At 38.1% G+C, this 22,666-nt stretch overlaps 1 protein-coding gene across 8 annotated transcripts in view; it reads left to right on the forward strand.

Annotated features, from left to right (window-relative positions):
- Dmd (dystrophin) overlaps positions 1–22,666 on the forward strand; it is a 1,920,150-nt gene that overhangs the window by 1,822,209 nt on the left and 75,275 nt on the right. For all 8 annotated transcript variants that reach the window (XM_036174407.1, XM_036174408.1, XM_036174405.1 and 5 more), the window contains 3 exons: positions 2,090–2,291; positions 4,669–4,754; positions 7,049–7,206. In XM_036174407.1, the coding sequence (XP_036030300.1) occupies positions 2,090–2,291; positions 4,669–4,754; positions 7,049–7,206 (446 nt within the window). The remainder of the gene's footprint in view (positions 1–2,089; positions 2,292–4,668; positions 4,755–7,048; positions 7,207–22,666) is intronic.

Consider the following 22,666-nt stretch of genomic DNA (forward strand, 5'->3'; position numbering starts at 1 on the left):
GGTCCAAAAACCTGAAATTCACTATTTGTTACCATCATATGAGTTCATTGGACACTTCATTAAAAGTGAGTGTAAAAATTCTCACTGTTCTTATATCCTCAAATCAAAAGCAAAATATTTTTAGTAATTAAAGTATATAGTAACAAAAAAGAAAATAGAAACACTTCATAGGACCCATGGCATTTCATCAATACATAAAGAACTATGCTATGAATTTTGGTATATGGAAGAAATCTACTCCACCCTTCCAATAACAAAGCTGCCATACTACATTTCTGAAGGTTTCCATGAGCTGCATTTCAGTTGTGCTCTCAGGAAGTCAGGCAGATAAAAAAGCTGATGAAACTCTTACTACTATGTCTCTGTACCTCCCTTCTGTCTCGCATGTTGTCCCCAGTTAGCCCCCCCTTTCCATATAGCCTCCTGCCTCTTCTCATTGTCAGTTTTTATTCTGCATTCTTTTGCCCATCTGCCAGTTTCCTACTTCCGAGTTTGCACAATCTCAGATTTCATTAAAAAAGATTCTTTCTTTCTTTTTAGAGTACAGTGGAGCATTGTATAAGGATGCTTGGGACAGTCACCGACAGTGATCCCAGAACATTATGCAGCCTGATAATGTAGTCGACTTTTTAATTTGTGTAGCTGTGCTCTGTGATGTTCACTCAATGATTAAATCACCTACTGATGTTTTTCTCAAAAATTGTCCTTGACATTCAGCAGCACATGGTTGTATCTTAAAGCAAAAGAGGCTGTGGTAAAAGATGTGTGAGGTCATGAATTCCATTCTTAGCAAAATAAAATATGTAAAGGAGGAAGAGGGATGTTAGTCCAGGATATTTTAGGGAACTGGTCCATGGGATGGGAGCACAGAGTTTTCCTTATGGGAGTGAAAAATAATAAAATGTATCTCTTGCCTCTTCCATTAGATCTCCATGTTTCTAGGGAAACTTCACAGAATATTCTATTTTTCTTTTTCAAGAGAGACAGTATGCTGATGCACGGGCATTAACCAGTATATTTTTTAATATTTAATTTGAACCTACCACCAGTAACTAGTAAAATGTGTTATAGCCTTAAGTTTTCATTCCTTTTATTATTGGAAAAACTGTTTACTGAATGAAATTGCTTATGTGTATTTCATTTGAAGCTATATTTATAATTGCAGTGCCTCTTCCCCTGAGGTGTGTGAGAGAGGCACTTAATTATCATTGATTCTTTGTCTCAAAGGACTGACAATTCTGAGCATAGCTTAGGTGGTTAAAAACAACACCAGTGTTGCATTTTCAATTTGATTAATAAATTGGCTTTAGAGAAAAGCTTCTTTTCATGACACTTGGGAATAAAGCTAGTGATTTGCTGATGGAAGTTCACTTTTGTTAATTTTTTCTTTTGGCATATAATTAAATACTATTTCAGACCAAAGGAATCTCCCCTAGCCTTACAAGTTCTTATAAGTGTCAAAAAATATATTGTAAAATGCAATTTGAAGGTGAAAGGGAGAAATAAATTAGCCTTAGGCTTGAAGGCTGGATAGATAGATCATGCTGTTTGCCTTCAGAAAATGTTATTAAAGTGGGTTACTTTTTAAATCTGGTATTAAGGTAACAAAAAGAGCTGAGGTGTCTATTTTAAGGGATAAATGCTTACTGATTATAAATGCATAGCCAGAAATTGAGTTTACACAAGCCTAACCATATAGATTCATCTAATTGATCACTAATATGAGAAAGGACCATTATCTCTTTCAAAATCTCTACTGCAACTTTTTTTCCTACTCAGATAGAAATTGACTTAGAAGACTGTTCCCTTTAACTCTCAGATGCTCTGATTCCAGGGAAGGGAATTGTGTATATTTGTATATTCATCCAATGCCAGTGAGATCTGAAAACAACTTCAAATTGTGAGTCCTGATAAAACCGGATCAACTTAAAAGTTGAGAAATGAAAACAGAATACCTTTAAAACAGGGTGGAATTTGGGTTTGGTGTTTACTAAAAGGTAGGAATTAACTCAGCCAGCATTCTCAAAGGAAAAGGAGTAAAAAGAAATTTTATGTTTTGGGTCATTTGTACTTTTGTGTGTTTTTGTAGTGGATCTCTTGAGCCTGTCGGCTGCATGTGATGCCTTGGACCAGCACAACCTCAAGGCAAATGACCAGCCCATGGATATCCTGCAGATCATTAACTGTTTGACTACTATTTATGATCGATTGGAGCAAGAGCACAACAACTTGGTCAACGTCCCTCTCTGTGTGGATATGTGTCTCAACTGGCTTCTCAATGTTTATGATACGTATGTATGGCAAGAGGGGACCTAGCTTACACATTGCCAACACAAACAACATTGCCATTATAGCAGTGTCCCAGCTATGGATGTCTTCTCCCCAGGATAAATCCTTTCTGCATATGACTTGAAACATATTTGATAAGGTAGCAGTAAGAAGTGGAATGCAGCCCTTAATCCCAGGGACAGAGGCAGGCAGCTTTTGGGGAGTTTGAGGCTAGCCTGGTCTACACAGTGTAAGTTTCAGGGCAACCAGTGCTACTAGTGAGACTCTCAGCGAGAAAAAAAAAAAAGCTGGAATGCAGACTGCTCTCAGATCCGAATCCAACCGTAACCCAAGAAAAGTCATTTTTCCAATAGAATGAGTTGTCATGTAGCTGTGGCTCTTTCCTTCTCTCACCTGTGTTTTGGAGTTCTTCCATCCACTTTGGAGTGAGTGGGTAGGGATAGCAGTGCTCCTGGAGATGACCTGTCATCAGATCAGAATTGTTGTAGCAGATAGGCAGGACAGTTACAGAGATTGTGAGTAGATGAGTCACACAAAATGAAAATAAGCTCAAATACAGCAAACTTAGCTCCGGAAACCAAGCAAATTTGTTGTTGTTGTTTTGTGTTTTAATAATGTTTTACAGAGCTACTCTATGGCACTTCTATTCATCAACCTCTGTTAGTTAGAGAGAGCAGTCATTTATTTCCTTTGGATTGTACACAGGACATAGCCCCAGTTCTCATTTTTGTTTTCAGCTTAATGAACACAATTGAGGAAGGAAGCAGAGGAATTGGTCTTGATTTTTCACCGAATTCCTCTTAGGCCTCAGAATTATTACATGCCCTATTTCACATATCAACTAGTATATAACTTCCATTTGAAACTCTTGGAAGGATTTCTTAAAGGACTTGCATATCAAATACTTTCCCTTCTGCCTCTGTTATATGCTTCTATCATCTCCTTTTGATATGCGTATACACTGTTTTCCTTGTTATTGTTGTAAGGTATTAACTTTTTTTAAGTTTCAGCACCATCTGACTATAAAATGCATATACTTATCTACTTGGTTCTTGAACATATCAGATTTTAATTGTGGATTACATTTACATTTGTTTTGATAATGGTTTATATTCAGGTCTTACCTGATATATATATATATATATTTGGTTGGCATCATTTTCTTTGTAGATGAGATGTGACCTTTCATTTAACCTACCTGAAAGTTATTTCAAGATAATTTTAACTCCTGAAAGACTTAAATTGCTGTATAAAGTTTACCTGTCAACTTTGATGTGCTTTTTCCTAATAGGAAAACAGATAACCTTTTGCAGTGACAGGAATTTTATTAAAGCATTTGAGTCTAATATTTTTCTTTAAATAAGAGATCTAGTAAGTTGTACTAAGTGAAAATAGAGCATATTGACCAACAAACATACCAAAATCTGAGATACAATTACTTTCCAAAATCAAACAAAAAGCTAAAATGTTGTTGAAAAACATTTGCTACAAAATGGAAATCTGTTCATTCCATTCTTTTCTTTTTTACCCCATAGTTAAATTTTTGTGTTATTGCATTTTTGTGTGGAATGCTTTATTTCACTTTCTAATATAACAAAACATAACCATATTAGAATGTTCGTGTAGAAGTAGACTATTTGATAAGTATATCTCTTTTTTTCTGAGGTAGGATTTCTCTGTGTAGCTTTGGTGCCTGTCCTGGAACTCGCTCTGTAGACCAGGCTGGCCTCAAACTCACAGAGATCCGCCTGCCTCTGCCTCCTGAGTGCTGGGATTAAAGGTGTGTGTCACCACCAACCATCGTGATAAGTATATCTTATAGAGCATGCATTTGAATGCTTTCTGATAGTGTATGCCATGGTTTCATTGGATATAAATATTCATATTTTATATTTTGTGTAACATCTTCCTAGTAAGCAGTGATTTGATGAAATTCTGGGAGTACTGAACAGAGAAGAGTTAGTTGCTAGAAATTGGTTTTGGCTTCAACAACCAAAATTGACAATTTGCTTTAGTAACCATAACTGCTAAGTACACAGTGATAAAATTCTTCCTCTTACCCAATCAAGGTGCCTCCCTGTACATGGGTGGAAGAGTATTTTATCCTTATTTTATGTAGAGCTACTCTGGCAATTCAAGTAAGCGCTTTTAAGAGTTGAGAATTGTGTAAATATTCATTAATTTGGTTCATAATACTTTCCCATTGCATTCTAGGTCATGAGGCAAGTAGATAATGAATTCAGAAAAGTTCTTAACAACTTTAATCAAACAGTGGTCTATAGTGTTTCTGTATCCAAGACCCTTTTGCCCTTTACCTAGGAGCTTCTATACTCTATTGGAGTGCCAGTAATTGTTTTCTGGTTTGATTCTTCATAATAGGGGACGAACAGGGAGGATCCGTGTCCTGTCTTTTAAAACTGGTGTCATTTCTCTGTGTAAAGCACACCTGGAAGACAAGTACAGATGTAAGTCTTGTGTATGAACTCCATATTTTATTGATGCAGCCTAATTACTCTCATTCTAGATAGAAAAGGCTACACATTCTTATTTGATAGCAGGTTTGTCGCTTTAGATGTCGAGATGCTTTTAAAGTGTCATAAAACTTGGGTTGTGCTGTTCCCTGTCAGACATTAAACAAAGTATTTAAATAGAGACTGAGGGTTGCTCAGTACTTGCCAATCCAAGTATTATTTTATGTTACATTGACTGTGTCTTAGTAAACACGTGTTCCAAGGGGATAAAGTCTGATTTCCTAACCCCTTTGTGTAAGTCAAGGGAAAGAAATGGGAAGGTTTAATCCCTGCATTTCCTGTGTCTCTTTGGATTCCCACTTAAATAATACTGTCTGGCACTTGAGTTCAGAACACATTGTTTATTTTATAATCATCTTACTGCAAGTTGTACTGACACATCCATTTCTGTGATGTGACTAACATTTTACTCTCTGAGGGATGGCTAGCCTGCTATTTCTTAAAAGGTAAGTAGCACCCTCTAGAACTTTCTTTTGATTGGTTATAGGGATTTTTTTTTTTACTAAAAAACTAGAAATCTAAATAAAAGGCAAATGTCAAGGGACTGATAGTTCGAGTTCAGGTGACCAAGCCAAGTCACCATCCATTCTCAGTATAAAGGACTCTATATGCCACCCCTCCCTCCCCAGAAGTGCTTTTTGGAAGCCTTTTCAGGAGGAATTGAACAAATCTAGCCTGCCCTGGCTTTCACCTAAGAACTAGCCATAGATGAAAAGGTGTAAAGATAGGCAGCAGACAAAAGACATGGCTTTTCCCCAAAGCCATGCTGTGTCATACTTCCCATTTTTATAGAGTAAAGCATAATATACACAAATCACTGTAGCACTCACTTTATATAGTCTCCATGTGAATTTTCCTTTCCTAAGAACTAAACAAAACAAAATAAAACAACCCCCATCCAAACCTGAACAATGTTTTTTAACCCTTTAACATGATCTCAGATAAAACAACATTTCTGAGTACCTTTATCTTTAGAATATTTTAATTACTTATTGTAAGTTAGATTTATTGTCTTTTAAAAAGACATGGGAGTGCTTTCTTCCTATCTTCCTGTCTCCATTTGATGTTCATAAGTTCAAGGTCATCCTTTACTACCTAGTGAAACCCTTTCTTCCAAAAACAAATACAGAAACAGTAAGGCAGACATCGAAAAATCAATGATAGCATAGCATGATATGAGCTAACTACACATGAGCACATCATCCTATGTAAGCAAGCATGCCAATTTCTATGAAGCTTAATGGGCTATGACTCTGTAAAAAGTCCTGATTTTGTTGCATCTTTTAATATCTGATACTCACATGCTTTTGGCTAAATATATGGCTATTGATTCTAAAATTTCTGTGGTAGACATTCATATCTATATATCCAGAATAATTACCAAGGGATTGTGTTTTACTTTGAATAATTCAGTTGTTAAGAATACATTTAGGGGGCTGATGAGATGGCTCATTGGGTAAAAAAAAAATACTTGCTGATAACCCAAGTTCCATCCTCAGGATCCGTATGGTAGAAGGAGAGAACCAATTCCTGTAAGTTACCCCCTGACCTCCACATACTCTAAATGCATGCATACATAATCAATCGATAAAACATAACTTTTAAAAGTACTTGTACAGCCAGCGAGATGGCTCAGTAGATAAAGGCACTTGCCACTCGGCCTAATGCTGAATTTTATCTCCAGGATCTGTAAGGTGAAATGAGAGAATTGACTCCTGCAAGTTTTCCTTTGACTTGCACATGTGTGCTGTAGTATATGTGACCAGCACTCCACATGTAAATAAATGAAATAAAAAATAATACATGTAAACTCACCTTCTTTGTTGGGCTGCAGTTCATTTAAATTTTCATATTACATATGTAGGTAGTGATGATTAAACCTAATTTATAGACATATGTTCCTCTCAGTCTAACATGGGGAAAGCCCTGTGTTTAGTCCCTTGCATTGTATAAAACCCACACACCTTTAATCTTAGCACTCGGGAGCTGGAGTCAGGAAAATAAGTTCAAGCTTATTTTCAACTAGATAGCAAGTTTAAGGCCAGCCTGTATTACATTAGACCACACACACACAAATAAAATAAAATAAAATAAAAGTAAAAAGCGAAACAGTGAGCCCCATCTGTGGGAATATTGGCTAGTACTTGCATTGCATTGCGCATTGGGTTCTGCTTCTGTCCACTTGTTCCAATGCTTTGATTTTCATAGTCCCCTTCTTCTTTTTATAGATCTTTTCAAGCAAGTGGCAAGTTCAACTGGATTTTGTGACCAGCGTAGGCTGGGTCTTCTTCTGCATGATTCTATTCAAATCCCAAGACAGTTGGGTGAAGTTGCCTCCTTTGGGGGCAGTAACATTGAGCCAAGCGTCAGGAGCTGCTTCCAATTTGTAAGTTACTCATCTTTTTTTTTCTTGTGTGTGTGACTTGGCAAGTTTTGTACTACCAATCTGTCCCTTACTCCACACACAGATACACATGCACACAGACACACACACACACAGAGAGCCCTCCTTACAGCCTTATAGTAAGATCTTGCATGCTCAACACACTGCCACCCTTATTTCTTCTGCCATTTATTGACCCCTCTGTCCTTTCTTTTCTGCTCTTCCTTCTCAATGCCTGAGCATTCTGCTATGGCATACATGTATAGGATGTTTCTATTTTTGGTAAAGTACCTAGTCCTGCTAGGTAGTGTCATAATAAACATCCTCATGTGTTTAGATCTTTTCTTTTAAAAATCTCTCTCGCTCTCGCTCTCGCTCTCGCTCTCGCTCTCTCGCTCTTTCTCTCTCTCTCTGCCTCCTTTCCTCACTCTCCCTTCTCTCTGTGTATTTGTGTGTGCATGTGCACGTGTGTGTATGTGTGTGTGTGTGTGTGTTCACAGTGTGAATGTGGGCATGTACCCACAGAGGACAACCTTGAACATCAGCCCTAATCTTCCATCTTGTTTCAGAAAGGTTCTCTTGCTTTTTGCCAGTATATGTGCCTGGCTAGCTGGCTCACCAACTTTCAGGGATTCTTCTGTGTCTACCTTTCCTTGTGCTGTTGGAACAGTGAGGTTATAGACGTATACTTCTGTAGGTTCTAGAGTTCTGAGCTCCATCAAGTCTTCATACATCCAATCCTCCCCAGTCCATTTTCTTTTCTTTGAAGTTAAATCCTTTGAATAAATTCTCCAGGAGTATGATGATCAGATTTAAGGCTGTAAATTTTTTTGAGTCTTTTGATTCGTATTAACAGATGGCTTGTCTTCAGCAACTTTTTCTAGTTGTAATGCCACCAGAATTAATGGGATAAGATATTTGTAGGGCCACTTTAGTCACTGTATTCTTAGGTATTTTTAAAGGCTACAAGCTGTTTTTTCTAAGTGAAGTTTCTCAGTCATTTGAATCTCATTCACAATGGTTAAGATTTGTAAAACTGAAGTCTTTTACCACAAACAGGGAGGAAATTCTGGGCAGCTTTCTAGGAAGAACTCTGTTACTATTTGGATGCTAAAGCTGTTTGACTGCTTAAGAGTTAATTGGCAGTATGACTGAATGTGCACAAAATAAGTCCACTTAATATAGAGTGGGTTATATTGTTTGAATTATTTTGCCAAGATGGTGGCAGACTAGTTGTAAAAATAAGTATGGGCAATTTTTTTACCACTCCAAAGTATGAACATACTATCATTATGAAACCATTGTACATGTTGCTCTAATAATATTTATTCTAGAATATCAATACTAATAACTTTCATGTAGTGAATTCTAGCAGCCACACAACATAGATCTTTTTTGTATATTTTTTAATTCACTTATACAACAACATGCAGTGCTATAAATCTCTCCCACTAATCTTGGTTTGTCTTCTAGTGAAAGTCTAGTTACTTTTTGAGTTCAAGTTGTGCAACCCATGCACACATATTCACATGTGTGTCCCTGTGTATTATATATTAGGTTAAAAGTAAAGATTAGATTATTGAGGTGTTGACAGCTGCCTCTGTTGTGTGATGGCCCCCTGTCACCTCCCTGTACTGACACATTGGACGGTCATTACCCCTCTTCCTGGAGCTTCTTTACTTGGATTTGGCTGTCAGAATAGGAGCTGTTGAACTAAAGCTCTGCTTTCCCTGGCGAGGAGGCCAGTCTGCCCCACTCCTGCCTTTGCTTAGTTTCCCCTTCTTCAGAACTCTCTCTCTCTTCCTTGCTTCCTTGCAATCTCCGTAAAAGCAAGCTCTTCTCAGTGGCAGCATTTGAGCTCAGTCCATCTGCATATTGATTGAATGCTGCTGTGCTAGCCAGCAAGCTCCTGGAAACCTCTTTTGTTAGATTAGGAAGAAACTGACCAAGAGATGCCCAGTGACTTTTTATTTCCTCCTTGCTTTTTTTTTCTTGATTTCCTTCTTTGAGCATTTAGAATTTTGGGGGGAAAAAAAGGAAGGAAGGAAGGAAGGGAGGGAGGGAGGGAGAGAGGGAGGGAGAGAGAGAGAGAGAGAGAGAGAGAGAGAGAGAGAGAGAGAAGAAGAAGAAGAAGAAGAAGAAGAAGAAGAAGAAGAAGAAGAAGAAGAAGAGGAGGAGGAGGAGGAGGAGGAGGAGGAGGAGGAGGAGGAGGAGGAAGGCAGGGAGGAAGGGAGGGAGGGAGGGAGGGAGGAAGGAAGGAAGGCAAGCCAATGACCAAAGTGCTTCCCTTGATTCTTTTCCATTGCACTCAGCCTGCTCATTGCTTGAATACACCATTGCATTTTTGTCCTAGGAAGCCTAAGTACCCCACCATAGTGCCTTTCTTTAGTCTGAATGTCCTTTTACGTATTTTAAAGTATTACCACATAACAACCATTATTAAAGGTCTCCAATTTATTTCCAATTTCTGGTGGATAAATTTTAGCTTCTTTATTTTAGCCCTCAGGTTCTTCCTAATGTAGTTCATAATGATTCCTTTGAAATATTGTGTTTGCTACCTTAGAACAGCCATACCTCACTGTTTGTATTTAGCATGATTATTAGTAATGTTTTTACTATTGTTACTCATAAAATCCTGCCTTTATTCAAATGAATTTACTCTTTGAATTCTCACAATCTTTTCAGGAGATTATAATTGGCAGGCTTTGGAAGTATTTGGTTTTATGTCTGAATAGCTTTTCTGGGCCTTTCTCACTGGTGGAATGGTTGGATTCTCATCTATACCTGCCACCTCTTTCCCAAATATTTTCTTTCTGACACTTTTTTCCCAGCCTGCTCTCAAGGCCAACAACAAATATTTCATCTCATTTGTCCTGGGTTCTGGGAAAATAGGAGGTGTTGTATAGGGAAAAGGGACAGATCAGATGAGTTGGGGGGTTGGAGGTTAGGTCAAGTATTTATAAACGAGATGTTTGTGGTAGAATGGACCCAGATGTGGCTTAGAGTATTTAGATATGGGAAGCCTCTTAACTTGTAGTCATTTTCCGTTAGGTTGAATGGCCCCATTGTGAATGTTTACCTGGGAATCCATGGCCTGGCCCTGGATCGCTTTTCCTCAACCAGGTGCCTTCCGTTGTGCAATAGTCATGAGAATACAGTGTTTGCCATAGGGGAAGAGAACAGCATTGAAAATGTCCTCCGCCCTCTGTTTGAAGTGTAAGGCCTTGGGAACCGGCTAGGCTTGCTCCTTCAGCAAGCTTGTGCTCAAAGGTTGCTATTTCTGCTAGTGTGAGGAGGCAGTGAAGTGCTTGTTTCTCTTTTTGGCACTTCAGATGTTGACTTTAAACAGTAGTTCTTCTGTTTCCTTTGTTTCTTGTTAGCACATAGAAAACTTCTTTTTCCTGTGCTGATACAGTTAGAAAGGTATGGAAACTTCTGGTTCATGGTCCACTTGTGGCAGGAAGAGGTAAATTTCCATGGGCCAACTGCTCTGGATGATCTTCAAAAGGTTCCTATAGTTCTATATGTCCCTGCCATATGCTTAAAAACATGAAAGGAAAGTCACCTCTTAGATCTAAATTAAAAAGAAAACTGACAGTTTAAAAATAAGTATAAGCCCTGTATGGTAGCACACACCTATAATCCCATTACATAGGAGGCTGAAAGAGAAGGACCATTATAAGTTTGAGGCTAGCCTGGGCTACATAGTGAGTTAGAGGCCATTCTGAGATATGTAGCAAGACCTCAAAAAGAACAAACAAGAGTCTGAGGAGATAGTTTAGTTGATAAAGTATTTACTCTGCAAGCATGGAGATCTTTGTTTGGATCCCTTGCATCCTTATAAAAATCCAGGTGTGGCCGCATGTGCCAGTAATCCCAGTGCGAGGGAGGTAGAGAAAGGCTGATCCCTTGATCTTGCTGGCCAGATAGCCTTGCTGAATTGGTAAGCTGCAGATTCAATGAGAGACCCAGTCTGAAAAGATAAGGTAGAGGGCAAGTGAGTAAATGCATTTACCAAGAAAGTCTGGTGGCCTGAGTTGAAACCTAGGGATACATATCAAGGTGGAAGGAGGGAATCGATTCCACAAAGTTGTCTTCTGAATTCCACATGCATGCCATGATGCTTATTACTACGCCCCCCCCCAAATTAGTAAAAATGAAAACATGCCTGTGGCTATTGAAACAGCTCATTGAAGATGTTTGTGGCATCTTCAGTTATACTAAGTCAAGCTACTGGCACACTGCTGTTACCAGATTCACTGGGAAGTTGACTCATTTTGACAGAAATGAAAAAATTTTGAAACTTGACTGTTTTGTGATACAGCTTCAACTAATAATGACTACATTGTTCCTCTTTCATATTACCTAGAAAAAAAGGCCATTGAGATAGATATTGGTCTTTCAGGCTATAGTGAAGCCTATCTTATGGTGGCCATGAGTCACAGACTGCCTGAAAGAACCTTTGGATTGTCCACAACTTTCCTTTTTCAGATAAAGAAATTATATTCAAGGAGAGATAGTGAATGTATTCCATACCATGTCATCATACCAACTAGTGGGTTTAACCAGTTCAAATACTGAATTAACTAATAAAGGATAATTGGGTTGATATGATGCTCTATATCAATTTTATGTTGCAATGGGATGATATAAATTAATGAACATCTCTCCCTCAATACACACACTTTCATTATAAATACTCTAATTTGGGGGCCAGATACATGGTTCAGTGGATAAGAGTACACACTGCTCTTGCAAAGAACGGTGTGGTTCCCAGCACCTATGTTAGACAGTTCACAACTGCCTATATCTCAAGCTCCAGGAGATGCACTAATCCCTTCTGGACTCTGCCTGCATCTGTACTCATACGCATAGACAGTCACCTATATATAACTGGTCTTTTTGAATACTGTAATTGTATTTGTTTATACCTTGTCTGTTTTTAAATAAACCAACTACTGCTTTTAGGTACAAAAACTCTTCTGTGACTTCAGAAAATAGTCATGTATCAGCAAATAGCATTTGGCATTACCCTCAGAAGTACTTCCTTCCTCCAGTGTGATGGGCTTTGTTGTATTTTCTTCAATAAACACTTTAATGACTTTATTGTTTAGATAGACTTGTGTACACCAACTTTATATTCAATATGCTTCAACTACAAGTGCTAGAGTGTCAAAAATCTGTTTATTCTACATCTGCTTTCTGCCTCCTGCTGTATTCATACATTCAAAATGAATGCATTGCTGTTTCATTTATATTCTAAATTTTTATATTCATATGACAAAATGAATATCATCTATGTGTAGTTACTATAATATAGAACAAATACAGAAATGAGAATGAATTACAGCCTCAATTGTAAAAAATAAGTATATGTGTGTCTCATATGTAAAGAATCATGCAAAGATCTTTGGTGTTGTGAATGTCAGGGTGGTTAAGTACTTAAAACAATGAAGTTTGAGATGTGAAATCTGCTGTGGGCCAGATTTGTACAGATGCATATTTTACCCTCCCTGACATCCTGATGGTCTTATGAGAATTAAATGAGCCAGCAAGGGTAAATTATTTAGTTGTGGTGGGCACCTGCTAGGCTGAGTATTAGCTATGATAACCTTGAGTGTCTTGTGACCTGGGGATATCGTGTCAAGATTAACAGTTCAATATTCCTATAACTAAGTATCAATTTGTAGCTCTTGAGATTGTTTCTATGCAGATGTAAAAATGTCATGCTAGGAGACTGTTGGAACCCATTTAGGTTTCCCAGTGGCTTTACCCAGCAGGTCTGCATAAGAGGATGATTGGACCACGGGCCTGAGTGCAGGTGTCTGAGATGGTCTGCACTTGGCTGTGCTGGGGAGGGAGGTCTTTTGCTCCACCCCTTGGCGTTCCTTTAAAAACCCTTTGACAGAGACTAGTCTGTATTTTCTGTTTGTTTCTCTCCCCTCCATCCTTCTGTTTAATATTTCTTGCTGCTCCTACTCAAGAGTACACTGGAGAAAAGTGGGGATGGGATTGCCCCCCACAGGAGACTTTTTCCCTAATTACATATCAATTCCCAAAGCAGTTGATCACATTTTACATTTTCACTCCTTAGAAAACATAAAAAAAATCCTAGTTTTCTGAAGCTTCCTTTGTGTTCTATAAACATTCTTTTTCGACCCCCCTTTGGATGGATGGATATGTACTTAGATCCATTGAGGTAGCCTACCTATTGTGGAGGGTAAATTTGATCATAATTGGAATCTCCACCTCAGTTTTTCTAAGAATGAGAAGGAAGGAAAGAAAGGTGGTAAGTAGTTGGGTTTGTTCATTTGCTTCCTTCTTTTGCTTAACCCAAGGTCTCATGGATGAAAAACAATACCCACTTCTTGCTTTAAATATGCTTTATTGGATGAATATTCTGGATTATTTTGATCAGTTGACAATTTGTGATAATAAACTTATCCACAATCATGGAAACTAAGAAATAATAAGTTCAAAATTTACCACCCTCTTTTTTTTTTCCAGTATTCACCACTGAATTTTTTAATGGAAAGTTCTTTTTTCAAGATTAAGATGAAAAGAGTATAAAACCTACTCCTGAAAGATTTTTGTCTTTTTCTTTTTTTGGTTTTTCAAGACAGGTTTCTCTGTGTAGCTTTGCACCTTTCCTGGCACTCACTTGGTAGACCAGGCTGGCCTTGAACTCACAGAGATCCGCCTGGCTTTGCCTCCCAAGTGCTGGGATTAAAGGCGTGTGCCACCAATGCCTGGCAAGATTTTTGTCTATTTATCCAATGTCTTAAACATATTTTGACTTATATATCTGACAGCTACACTTCTTATTTCACTTACATTAAGGGTTTTGTTGTTCTTGTTGTTGTTGTTTAACAAGAACTCACTATATGTCTCTGCATGGCCTGGAACTACTTTTGAAAAATTTAAAAACATTTACGAGTTCGTGTGTCTGTATGTTTATGTGAATGAGTGTGTGTGTGTGTGTGTGTGTGTGTGTGTGTGTGTGTGTGTGTGTGTAGTGTAGTGTATGCATGCACATATGCATATGTGCCCACATGCTAGCTCATGTCTATGCTGGTTCTCCCCTTCCATCATGTCGGTTCTGAGGATGAAACTCAGGTCTTGAGGATGCTTTTCAGCAAGTGCCTTTACCTGCTGAGCCATTGAAGTATCTCTTTGATAGTATTTTATGATAATATTTAAAAAGATTTCTGGGCTGGGGAAATGGTTCAGTGGCTATGATTGCTTGCTGTACAAGCATTAGGACCTGAGTTTGGATCTCAAGAAGCCATGTAAAAAGTGGGCATGGCTGCATGTGTCGATAGATTCGGCCGAAGATTCATGGAGTTAGGAGGATTGCCAGGGTTTTCTACCCAACTATCTATCAAGCTTCAGATTCATTGAGCCAAATGGTTAGTGAGACACTCTGTTTCAAAGGAATAAGGCCAAAAGTGATAGAGCAGGATGCCTAAAGTCCTCCTCTGACCTGTTTACACACATGCAAAGCCCTGCACACACATGTGTACATATCACACAGAGAGATTTTTTGTCTTGCCTTTTTGTCAGTGCTACATTTTATTTGGCATAGTAGCATTTACTATTCCATGTTCAGTTCTGAGTTTAGACAAATACATCGCCATGTCACCCCATTACAATCAATCAATGAATATTTCAAAATTCCTTCTGTTTCATTGCCATCATGCTCATTTCCAATCTATGGAAACTGTATCTCTGCATTTTATTTCTGTAATTTTGCTTTTTTTTCTCAACTGGATTTTAAATAAGCAGAGGAGGCAGCAATGGAAGAGTTAACTTTATAAGGCACAGGATTGCAGAAAGGATCCTGCTCTATACTTCATGAAGTATGTTCCTCTGTAGTATCATGGGTAGATGTGCACTTCTCCACATATGTAAAACTTTCTCTTAAGTAGGAGCTCTCCATCATAAATTCCCAACACTGAGTATGTGAACAGATTTGCATAGACTTCAAATTGTTCTCTAAGGCTGGGGTGTTAATTGGTTTATTAGTCTGGTGGAGTGGAGAGCTTGAGGTCAGGATAGGTATCCTTGAACATGTAAATGAAGAGTGGTAATCACCATGTGTTATTGTTTGGGCTGAGTTTTATCCTTAATGGGAGATTCAGAGTCCTGATTAATATTTAGAGCAGTGACTGCTGCCCTCCAACCTGCTCATTATCATCACAACTTTAAATAAAATACTTCATTTTTACCCAAGACAGCAGTTATGGGAAGCTTTGGACTTCTTGATTCAAGACAAGTCTTGACCTTTCAATCTCTACATCAAACAAGATAAAAATTCTGTAGATGTTGAAGAACTCATTTTCATGACTGAAATTCCCATTTAGAATCTCAGAAACATATCTAGACAGTGCAAAAGAGGGTGTTTTAGGGGCCATGATGAGAGAAGAGAACAAGTTTTAGGTTAGGTTCCTGGTTTCTGAGGTCTTGAGCTTTTCCTATTTTATGTCATTTATGTTGGGACCATTTGAACTTCTTCCTTATGCTTGTTAAAGGCCCTTTCCCCCCATCCTCTTACCTTGCCCTTCCTTATGAAGGGATGACTGGAGGGAAATGATCATTCCCAGCCATTATTTTATATTAGAAACTTTTCAGCCACAAAGTCAGTAGTACAATAGTGAATAACCATTCCTCTTATGCATCCCTGTAACCATTAGTTTTTGCTGTATATGTACTGCTCTTAGAGCCCACTCTGTGTGCTGTATGTGAGCATGCACATGCATAAACATACTTTATCATGTACCATTTAAACTTCATTATTTAACTATATGTACGTTTTCCATAAATCATGTGTCCTCAAGTCAAGGCAACAAGAAAGCATGAGTCTAGCATTTAACAGTTTTATATTTTTTCTATGTTTATTGCTGGGTACATAATGCTTTAATGCTTGCTGTCATTTATACAATTTAAATCAGTTTAGTATTTCATCCAACAAAATCCACATTGAAAATTCCCTTTTGTTCTAGAGTGTTCCTTATATCTAGCTATTTATTTTCAAGATCCAATCAAGACTTTTTCCTTATATTTGATATATATGGGATTTATTAGAGTGGTTTACAGGCTGTGGTCAGTCTAGTCCAACAACAACTGTCTCTCAAGGAAAGTCAAGAATCCAGTTGTTGTTCCATGAGGCTAGATGTAGATTTTTTTGCTAATGGAGTAACATACCTCAGCATCAGGAGAGATGAACTTGCCTGCTATAGTGAAGGCAAGCAGGCAAAACACTAAAGCCTCCTTCCATGTCCTTTTATGTGCACCACCACCAGAAGGTGTGGCCCAGATTTAGAGTAGATCTTGTGGCCTCAAATGATCCAGATTTAGGGTATATCTTCTCTCCTCAACTGATCCAATTACGAAAATCCTTCTCAGGCATGTCCCAACTGCTTGGGTTTTAGTTGGTTCTAGATATAGTCAAGTTGATAACCACAATTAGCCACCACAGTCTCTCAGCATTTTTATTATTTGTATTTTTCCAGTTTCCTTTATAAGATTGGTATTTTTGAATTGATATAGACCAGTTTGCTTTTTTTAAAGATATTTTACTTATTTTTATTTTGTTTGTATTGGTGTTTTGCATGCTAGTGTGTCTATGACCACATGTGTACAGTACCCATGGAGGCCAGAAGAAGGCGTCAGATTCTCCAGAACTGAAGTTGTAGATGGTTGTGAGTCACCTTGTGGGTACTGGGAACCAAACTTGGGTCCTCTGGAAGATCAGCAGGTGCCCTTAACTGATGACCTACCTCTCCAGCTCCAGACCAGGTTTCTTACAGAATATTTGTGTTCTGGACTTCTCTTCATCATGACTAGACTTTATGGTTTTCTGTTTGTTTTTTTATTTTGATCTGAAGATTGTAGAGATACTGCTGCTATGTACTTCTCACAGTACCACATCAGGAGGAACAAATTTGAACTCTGTTCTTATGGGTAAAATGAATCATATTGGTATTGGCACATATTTCTATTATCAAAGTACCCCCTTTTCCTTTGTTATTAGAAAGTAATTTTGGTGATATTTTGAGACTCTGTGGCTGTCCTTAACAACCTTTGATGTTCTTTGTATAATCCAATTATTCTATTAGTGGTGGCATAGTATGATTTTCTCATTCTAACATTCTTTGTGAGTGCTCTACTTGGTTTTTGTATTTAAAGAAGAGCTTCTATCTCCCCACCCCCATATTTTCTTGGGCATTAACATGACTGTAAAAATGATGCTTCTCACATCTGAACTATTTTTGGATATTATTTTTGCTATAGCATTATTTTAAATGGCAACACATAGACTCAATCCTTCCTTCTAATGGGGATGTAAATATTTCCATGTTAACAGACTTTTTCTAGAAAAAAGTAAGTTGAAAGACAAACCACATAACTGAAATTGTGTGTTAATGAGCACTGAGAAGTTCATGGGCATTTCTATTCCACCCTCTCCACCACCCATTTTTCTACTTCAGTATATAGGTTGAGCCATACCTATCAGTCTGTGCAGCTCATATATGACATAGCATCTAGTGGTGTGAAGAATATGTATTGATAAAAACAAAAACAAGTAAGAAAGAGATCAGAAGATGTGTAAGTATGCATTCATCACAGTGTTTTGGGGCACTCACTTGCATGCCAAACTATTATCAGTATGCCTTTGAATAGATCAGTAGAGAATTCAATATCAAATTAAAGGACTTCTACATTTCCTTTAAAAGGGCTTTCTTGGGAGCTCCACAGCTTTTGGTTCATAGTTCTGTGGAGCCCCCAACTGGATCAGGCCCTCTGGATAAGTGAGACAATTGAATAGCTTGATCTGATTGGGAGGCGCCCAGGCTGTGGGACTGGGACCTGTCCTTAGTGCATGAGCTGGCTGTTTGGAACCTGGGGCTTATGTGGGGACACTTTGCTCAGCCTGGAAGGAGGGGACTGGAGCTGCCTGTACTGAATCTACCAGGGAGTCTTTGCCCTGGAGGAGATGGGAATGGGGGGGGGAGGGTTGGGGGAAGGCAGGGTTGGGGATGGGAGCTGGGAGGACAGGGGAACCCATGGCTGATATGTAAAATTAAATTAAATTTTAAAAAGGGCTTTCTTAGCTATCACAACTTAGGACTATCAAATTAAGGAATCAAGGGATTCAAAAGAATTTTGGAGATCAACCTTCATGTTCCCAGAGAACATTTCTTTTGTCCTCCCTTTTAAATACTACTTAAACATCCGTATTTTAGTATTAAAATAATAGATAATCTTGAGCTATTTCTTTAACCTCTTTGGGCCTTCTCTTATCTGTAACATAAAGTTAAAGCAGATTATCATAAGGTTACTTATCTCTAAGTTTCTTTGATTATGTGCTAACTATTATAAAGGCAGAAGAGTAAATAGATTACTGTACTGATTTCAAAGCTTGGCCATTATCAGTAAATTCTTACCTGATCTTCTGGGTAATAACTCTTGTAAAGGAAGCTGTAGGGCAAAGGAAACAGTCTTGTACATAGAACGTGGCCTTTTACATGAAAACAGATTGTTCTCTGAACAGAAGTAGCACACACTAAGAGTAAAACATGAAAAAGCATTGTGTAGGACCTGATATAAATGATCCCTTGTGTCCCTATACTAGTTTCCTCAGTCTAGAAGGATAAAACGGTCACTTTCTTTGTGTTTTATTTGCTACATGCAGGTTTTGTGTAGTTTTATAGAGTTTTTTTTATCACTCATTTGATTTTCATAAAAATTGGGATAGTTTGGAAGAAGAGTCATTAATATTCTTTACAACATGTGCCTGTTCTGCCTTTTATGTTCAGTACTGGTGCAGACTTCTCTCTTATGTAAAATATTCCACTGATGCCCTTGGTAGATATAGAGGTTGCTCAGGGAACAGTCAGGAACTGCTTGTCCTAGCCTGTCTGACCCTGACGGCCACTCTGTAGTTTGAAATTCTTGTCTACAGACTGTTCAATTAGATTTCGTAAAGCTTTTTTTTTTTTTTCTCAATAGGAGAGCTTTGAAAAATCTGGACTACAAACGTTCATGTCAGTCCCTGTTCACAATGGCAGCAATGTAGAAATGATTATTTATATTTATGAATCAAGGAACATCTTCCTGGTGAAAATAGCAAATGGAGTAGCCAGGAAGAGCAGGATTTAAGAACTACATAGTTTGTCCCCAGTGTTTTCTCCAAATGTGTTCTTATTTTTTAATAAGAATTCTATCTACGTATATGCATTCAGTATTTGTATATTTCGTTATCATTCTTCTAACCTCTGTTCATGTGTACATATAACTGTATCAGCTCATGTCTTAGCTGACCTAGGATAATTATTCTCCACGAATAAATTAATTTCTGCTGCTTTTCCTACCCCAATTTACTGTCACGTCTGGGTCTGCAGTTTTAGCTGCGTGTTCTGAAGCATTTTACTTCTCAGTCTTTTTCATTCTCAATACACAGTATGTGAGCCAATATAGCATTTCTTTCCCAGGCAACAGCTGAACAGCTCCATCATCGTTCCCTAATTTCTGTCTTACGGGACATAGCTGCCTACCAGCTAGGTACCCTGAAGGGCTCCCAGGAACGTCTGCTGTTCTGTTATTACTGATGAACCATATTTGTTTCTTGGTTCTGACAAGTGAATCATGGCTATCATCCTTGGTACTTATGATATTTTAGGCAAAGATAATTGTAATTCTTTGTTGTGGGTGGCTGACCTGTGTATCATGGGCTGTTTCAGGATCCCGGCTTCTGTCTCTGGATGCTGGTAGAGCCTCTTCCCACTCTTATTTAGTAACTAAAAACATCTGCAGATCTTTTCACATATCATCTGAATTATATTATCACCCCTGGTTGAATGTCTCTGATCTAGAACCTGGCTTACTCACCTGTGGAGATTTTTCTGAAACTCTCAGTGTGAATTTTGTATATTCTTATGTTTTAAATCAAATCATTCTAAACATATTTCCAAAGTCTACAGATAGCCTTCTGTGTGAGATACCATTCCAGATAGTCTGGCAGAGAGACATTGTTTGGTGCTTTGAGTAGGGTTTCATGTAAACCAGGCTGGCTCACTATATAACCAAAGATGACCTTGAACTGCTGATTCTCCTGCCTCCAGCTCAAATGCTGGGACTAAGGTTTGTACCTAGCTGACATTAATGCTAACCCATTTATAAGGAAATTTTGGGCAGTTTGAGAATGGACGTATTTGTTTTCTCTTGCTTAGATTATCTTTGTAACTTGAGTATTTTGTGCTTTGGGATAACCAGCCCACTTTCTTTATTGTTGGTTTCATTATAAAAGCATTCTGCTCTTACACGTCTTCCTTTAAAAAAACAAATGTGACCACACTGAAAATTAATTCCTATCAACAATTAAATCTGCAAATATTTTATAGAGGACCTCAAAGTAATGTGCCTGCCTTTGAATAACTTTCAATTTAGGAAAGAAACTAGTGGATGGATAAATAAGTCTTGATTCCAGTTTTGTAGCTCTTTGTTACTGTGAGAGTAACTAGGTGCAAACTTCTATGTTTCCTTCTCAACATAGACTAATTGTGATTTCCTAAGTATTGCCGTGGTTTTCATAAGCCTCCAAGTAGAAATATTGGTTGTCTTTCCTTACAAATAAGATATGTGTGTGTGTGTTGATAACTGAAATTATTGCTGTGGTTTTCATAAGCCTAGAGTAGAAATACTGGTTGTCTTCCCTTACAAATAAGATATGTGTGTGTGTGTTGATAGCTGAAATTTTTGGATTGCTGAAAAATCTTCCAGTTGCATTTGTTCTTTAACCCTGAAATGATCCTGTTATCCTGAAAGAAAAGTGAGTCAGTCTGATCTCCTGGCAACCAGTTGGTCCTTCAATAACTTAGGAAGTCATTATCTCCACTCTAGCCATTTAATGCTCTTACATTTCTTATATTGGGAATTAAATACTTTGGTTAGAAACTCTAGCTATCATGATTTTTTTCACTTACTTGTGTAAAAAGTAACATTTGTATAAAGTCACCCTCCAGTATGCTGTGACAGAATAACAGCAATGACAACCTATTATCTCTCCTAACTTTCCTGCTCAAAATCTATTCTTTTTCTTTTTCTTTTCCTTTCTTTCTTTTGTTGGGAGCTAGAGTCAGTCTCATGTATTCTAGGTTGGGCTCCTGGAACTCAACATGTAGCCAAGGATGACCTTGCCTTCTGATCAGTCATCCTGCCTCCACCTCCTGAATACTGGAATTGCAGATGTGTACCACTGCACCCTATTTTATCCGATGCCAGGGACAGAACCAAGGCTTCCTGCACAATACATAAGCCCTTTACCAACCAAGCTAGATTTTTAAATTCTCCCATTCTACCCTGGAGAGTTCTGATAAATGAGGACAAAGAGATAAGAAAAATCAAGATACTTCCATACCCTGCTTATCACAGTGGAAGGTGTTGGAATACCTTTTTTAAGCATATTCAGTGTATGAGGGAAAGAAGAGGTATTGCCAAAAACAAAAGTAAAAGCAAAATTACACCATCCATCAAAGAAAACCCAGGGCATAAATTGCCTTTTGCATAGTTGACTTAAAAGCAGCATTTAAGGTTGAGGGTAAGGTCATCCTTAATATGAACAAAACACAATTCTGAAGTTTTATGCATGTAAGTAATCTATAAGAATTATTTCAATCGATTGAATGCCATCATGTTTCTTTTTAGAATACCTCATCAATTTAGTGACCACTCATGCATCTCTGTCTGTCTGTCTCTGTCTCTGTCTGTCTCTGTCTCTGTCTCTGTCTCTGTGTCTGTCTCTCTGTCTCTCTGTCTCTGTCTCTGTCTCTCTGTCTCTGTCTCTGTCTCTCTCTCTCTCTCTGTGTATGTGTGTGTGTGTGTGTGTGTGTGTGTTTCCTAGAATGATCAAAATGCAATTTCAGTTGGGTTTTACCTCTAGTTCTGTTAGATCTTTCTAGAAGCTTGCCTGGTTTTTAATTCCTTCTATGTTGCCAGACAAAAGCAGAGGAAATATACCATGGGGATACAGAGTAGTTTTGTTATAAAAATGAAAGATGGAAGCAGAATAAGAATGTGAAACCCAATACCTTGTCTTCAGTGCCGTCAGTTGGCATTGGCGAGCAGTTTTTCAAAAGCCAAAGTGATGGCTCTTGTATCTTAAGAGCTGTGAAAGAAGTTGAGAATTTCCAACCTGTAAGCACCAGAGAATCTATAGAATTTTGAAAGAGCACAGCCTCCTGCTTCCCTTGGTAATTCACACTAATGCTTTAACAACTTTCAGCACCAGGAAATTCTTCCGTGTGAGTTACAGCCTAAATTCTTCATGCTGCTTAAGCCTGTTTCTTCTTGTACAGTCCCCAGTGGAGGGATAGAACAGCTGGTCACAAGCCCCTGTGCAGGAGCCATTCACATAATTGAAAACTGTTATTACATTGCCCTCTCAGCCACTCTTTCTTGCTTG

The sequence above is a fragment of the Onychomys torridus genome, chromosome X (genome assembly GCF_903995425.1).
Source record: "Onychomys torridus chromosome X, mOncTor1.1, whole genome shotgun sequence".
Lineage (NCBI taxonomy): Eukaryota > Metazoa > Chordata > Mammalia > Rodentia > Cricetidae > Onychomys > Onychomys torridus.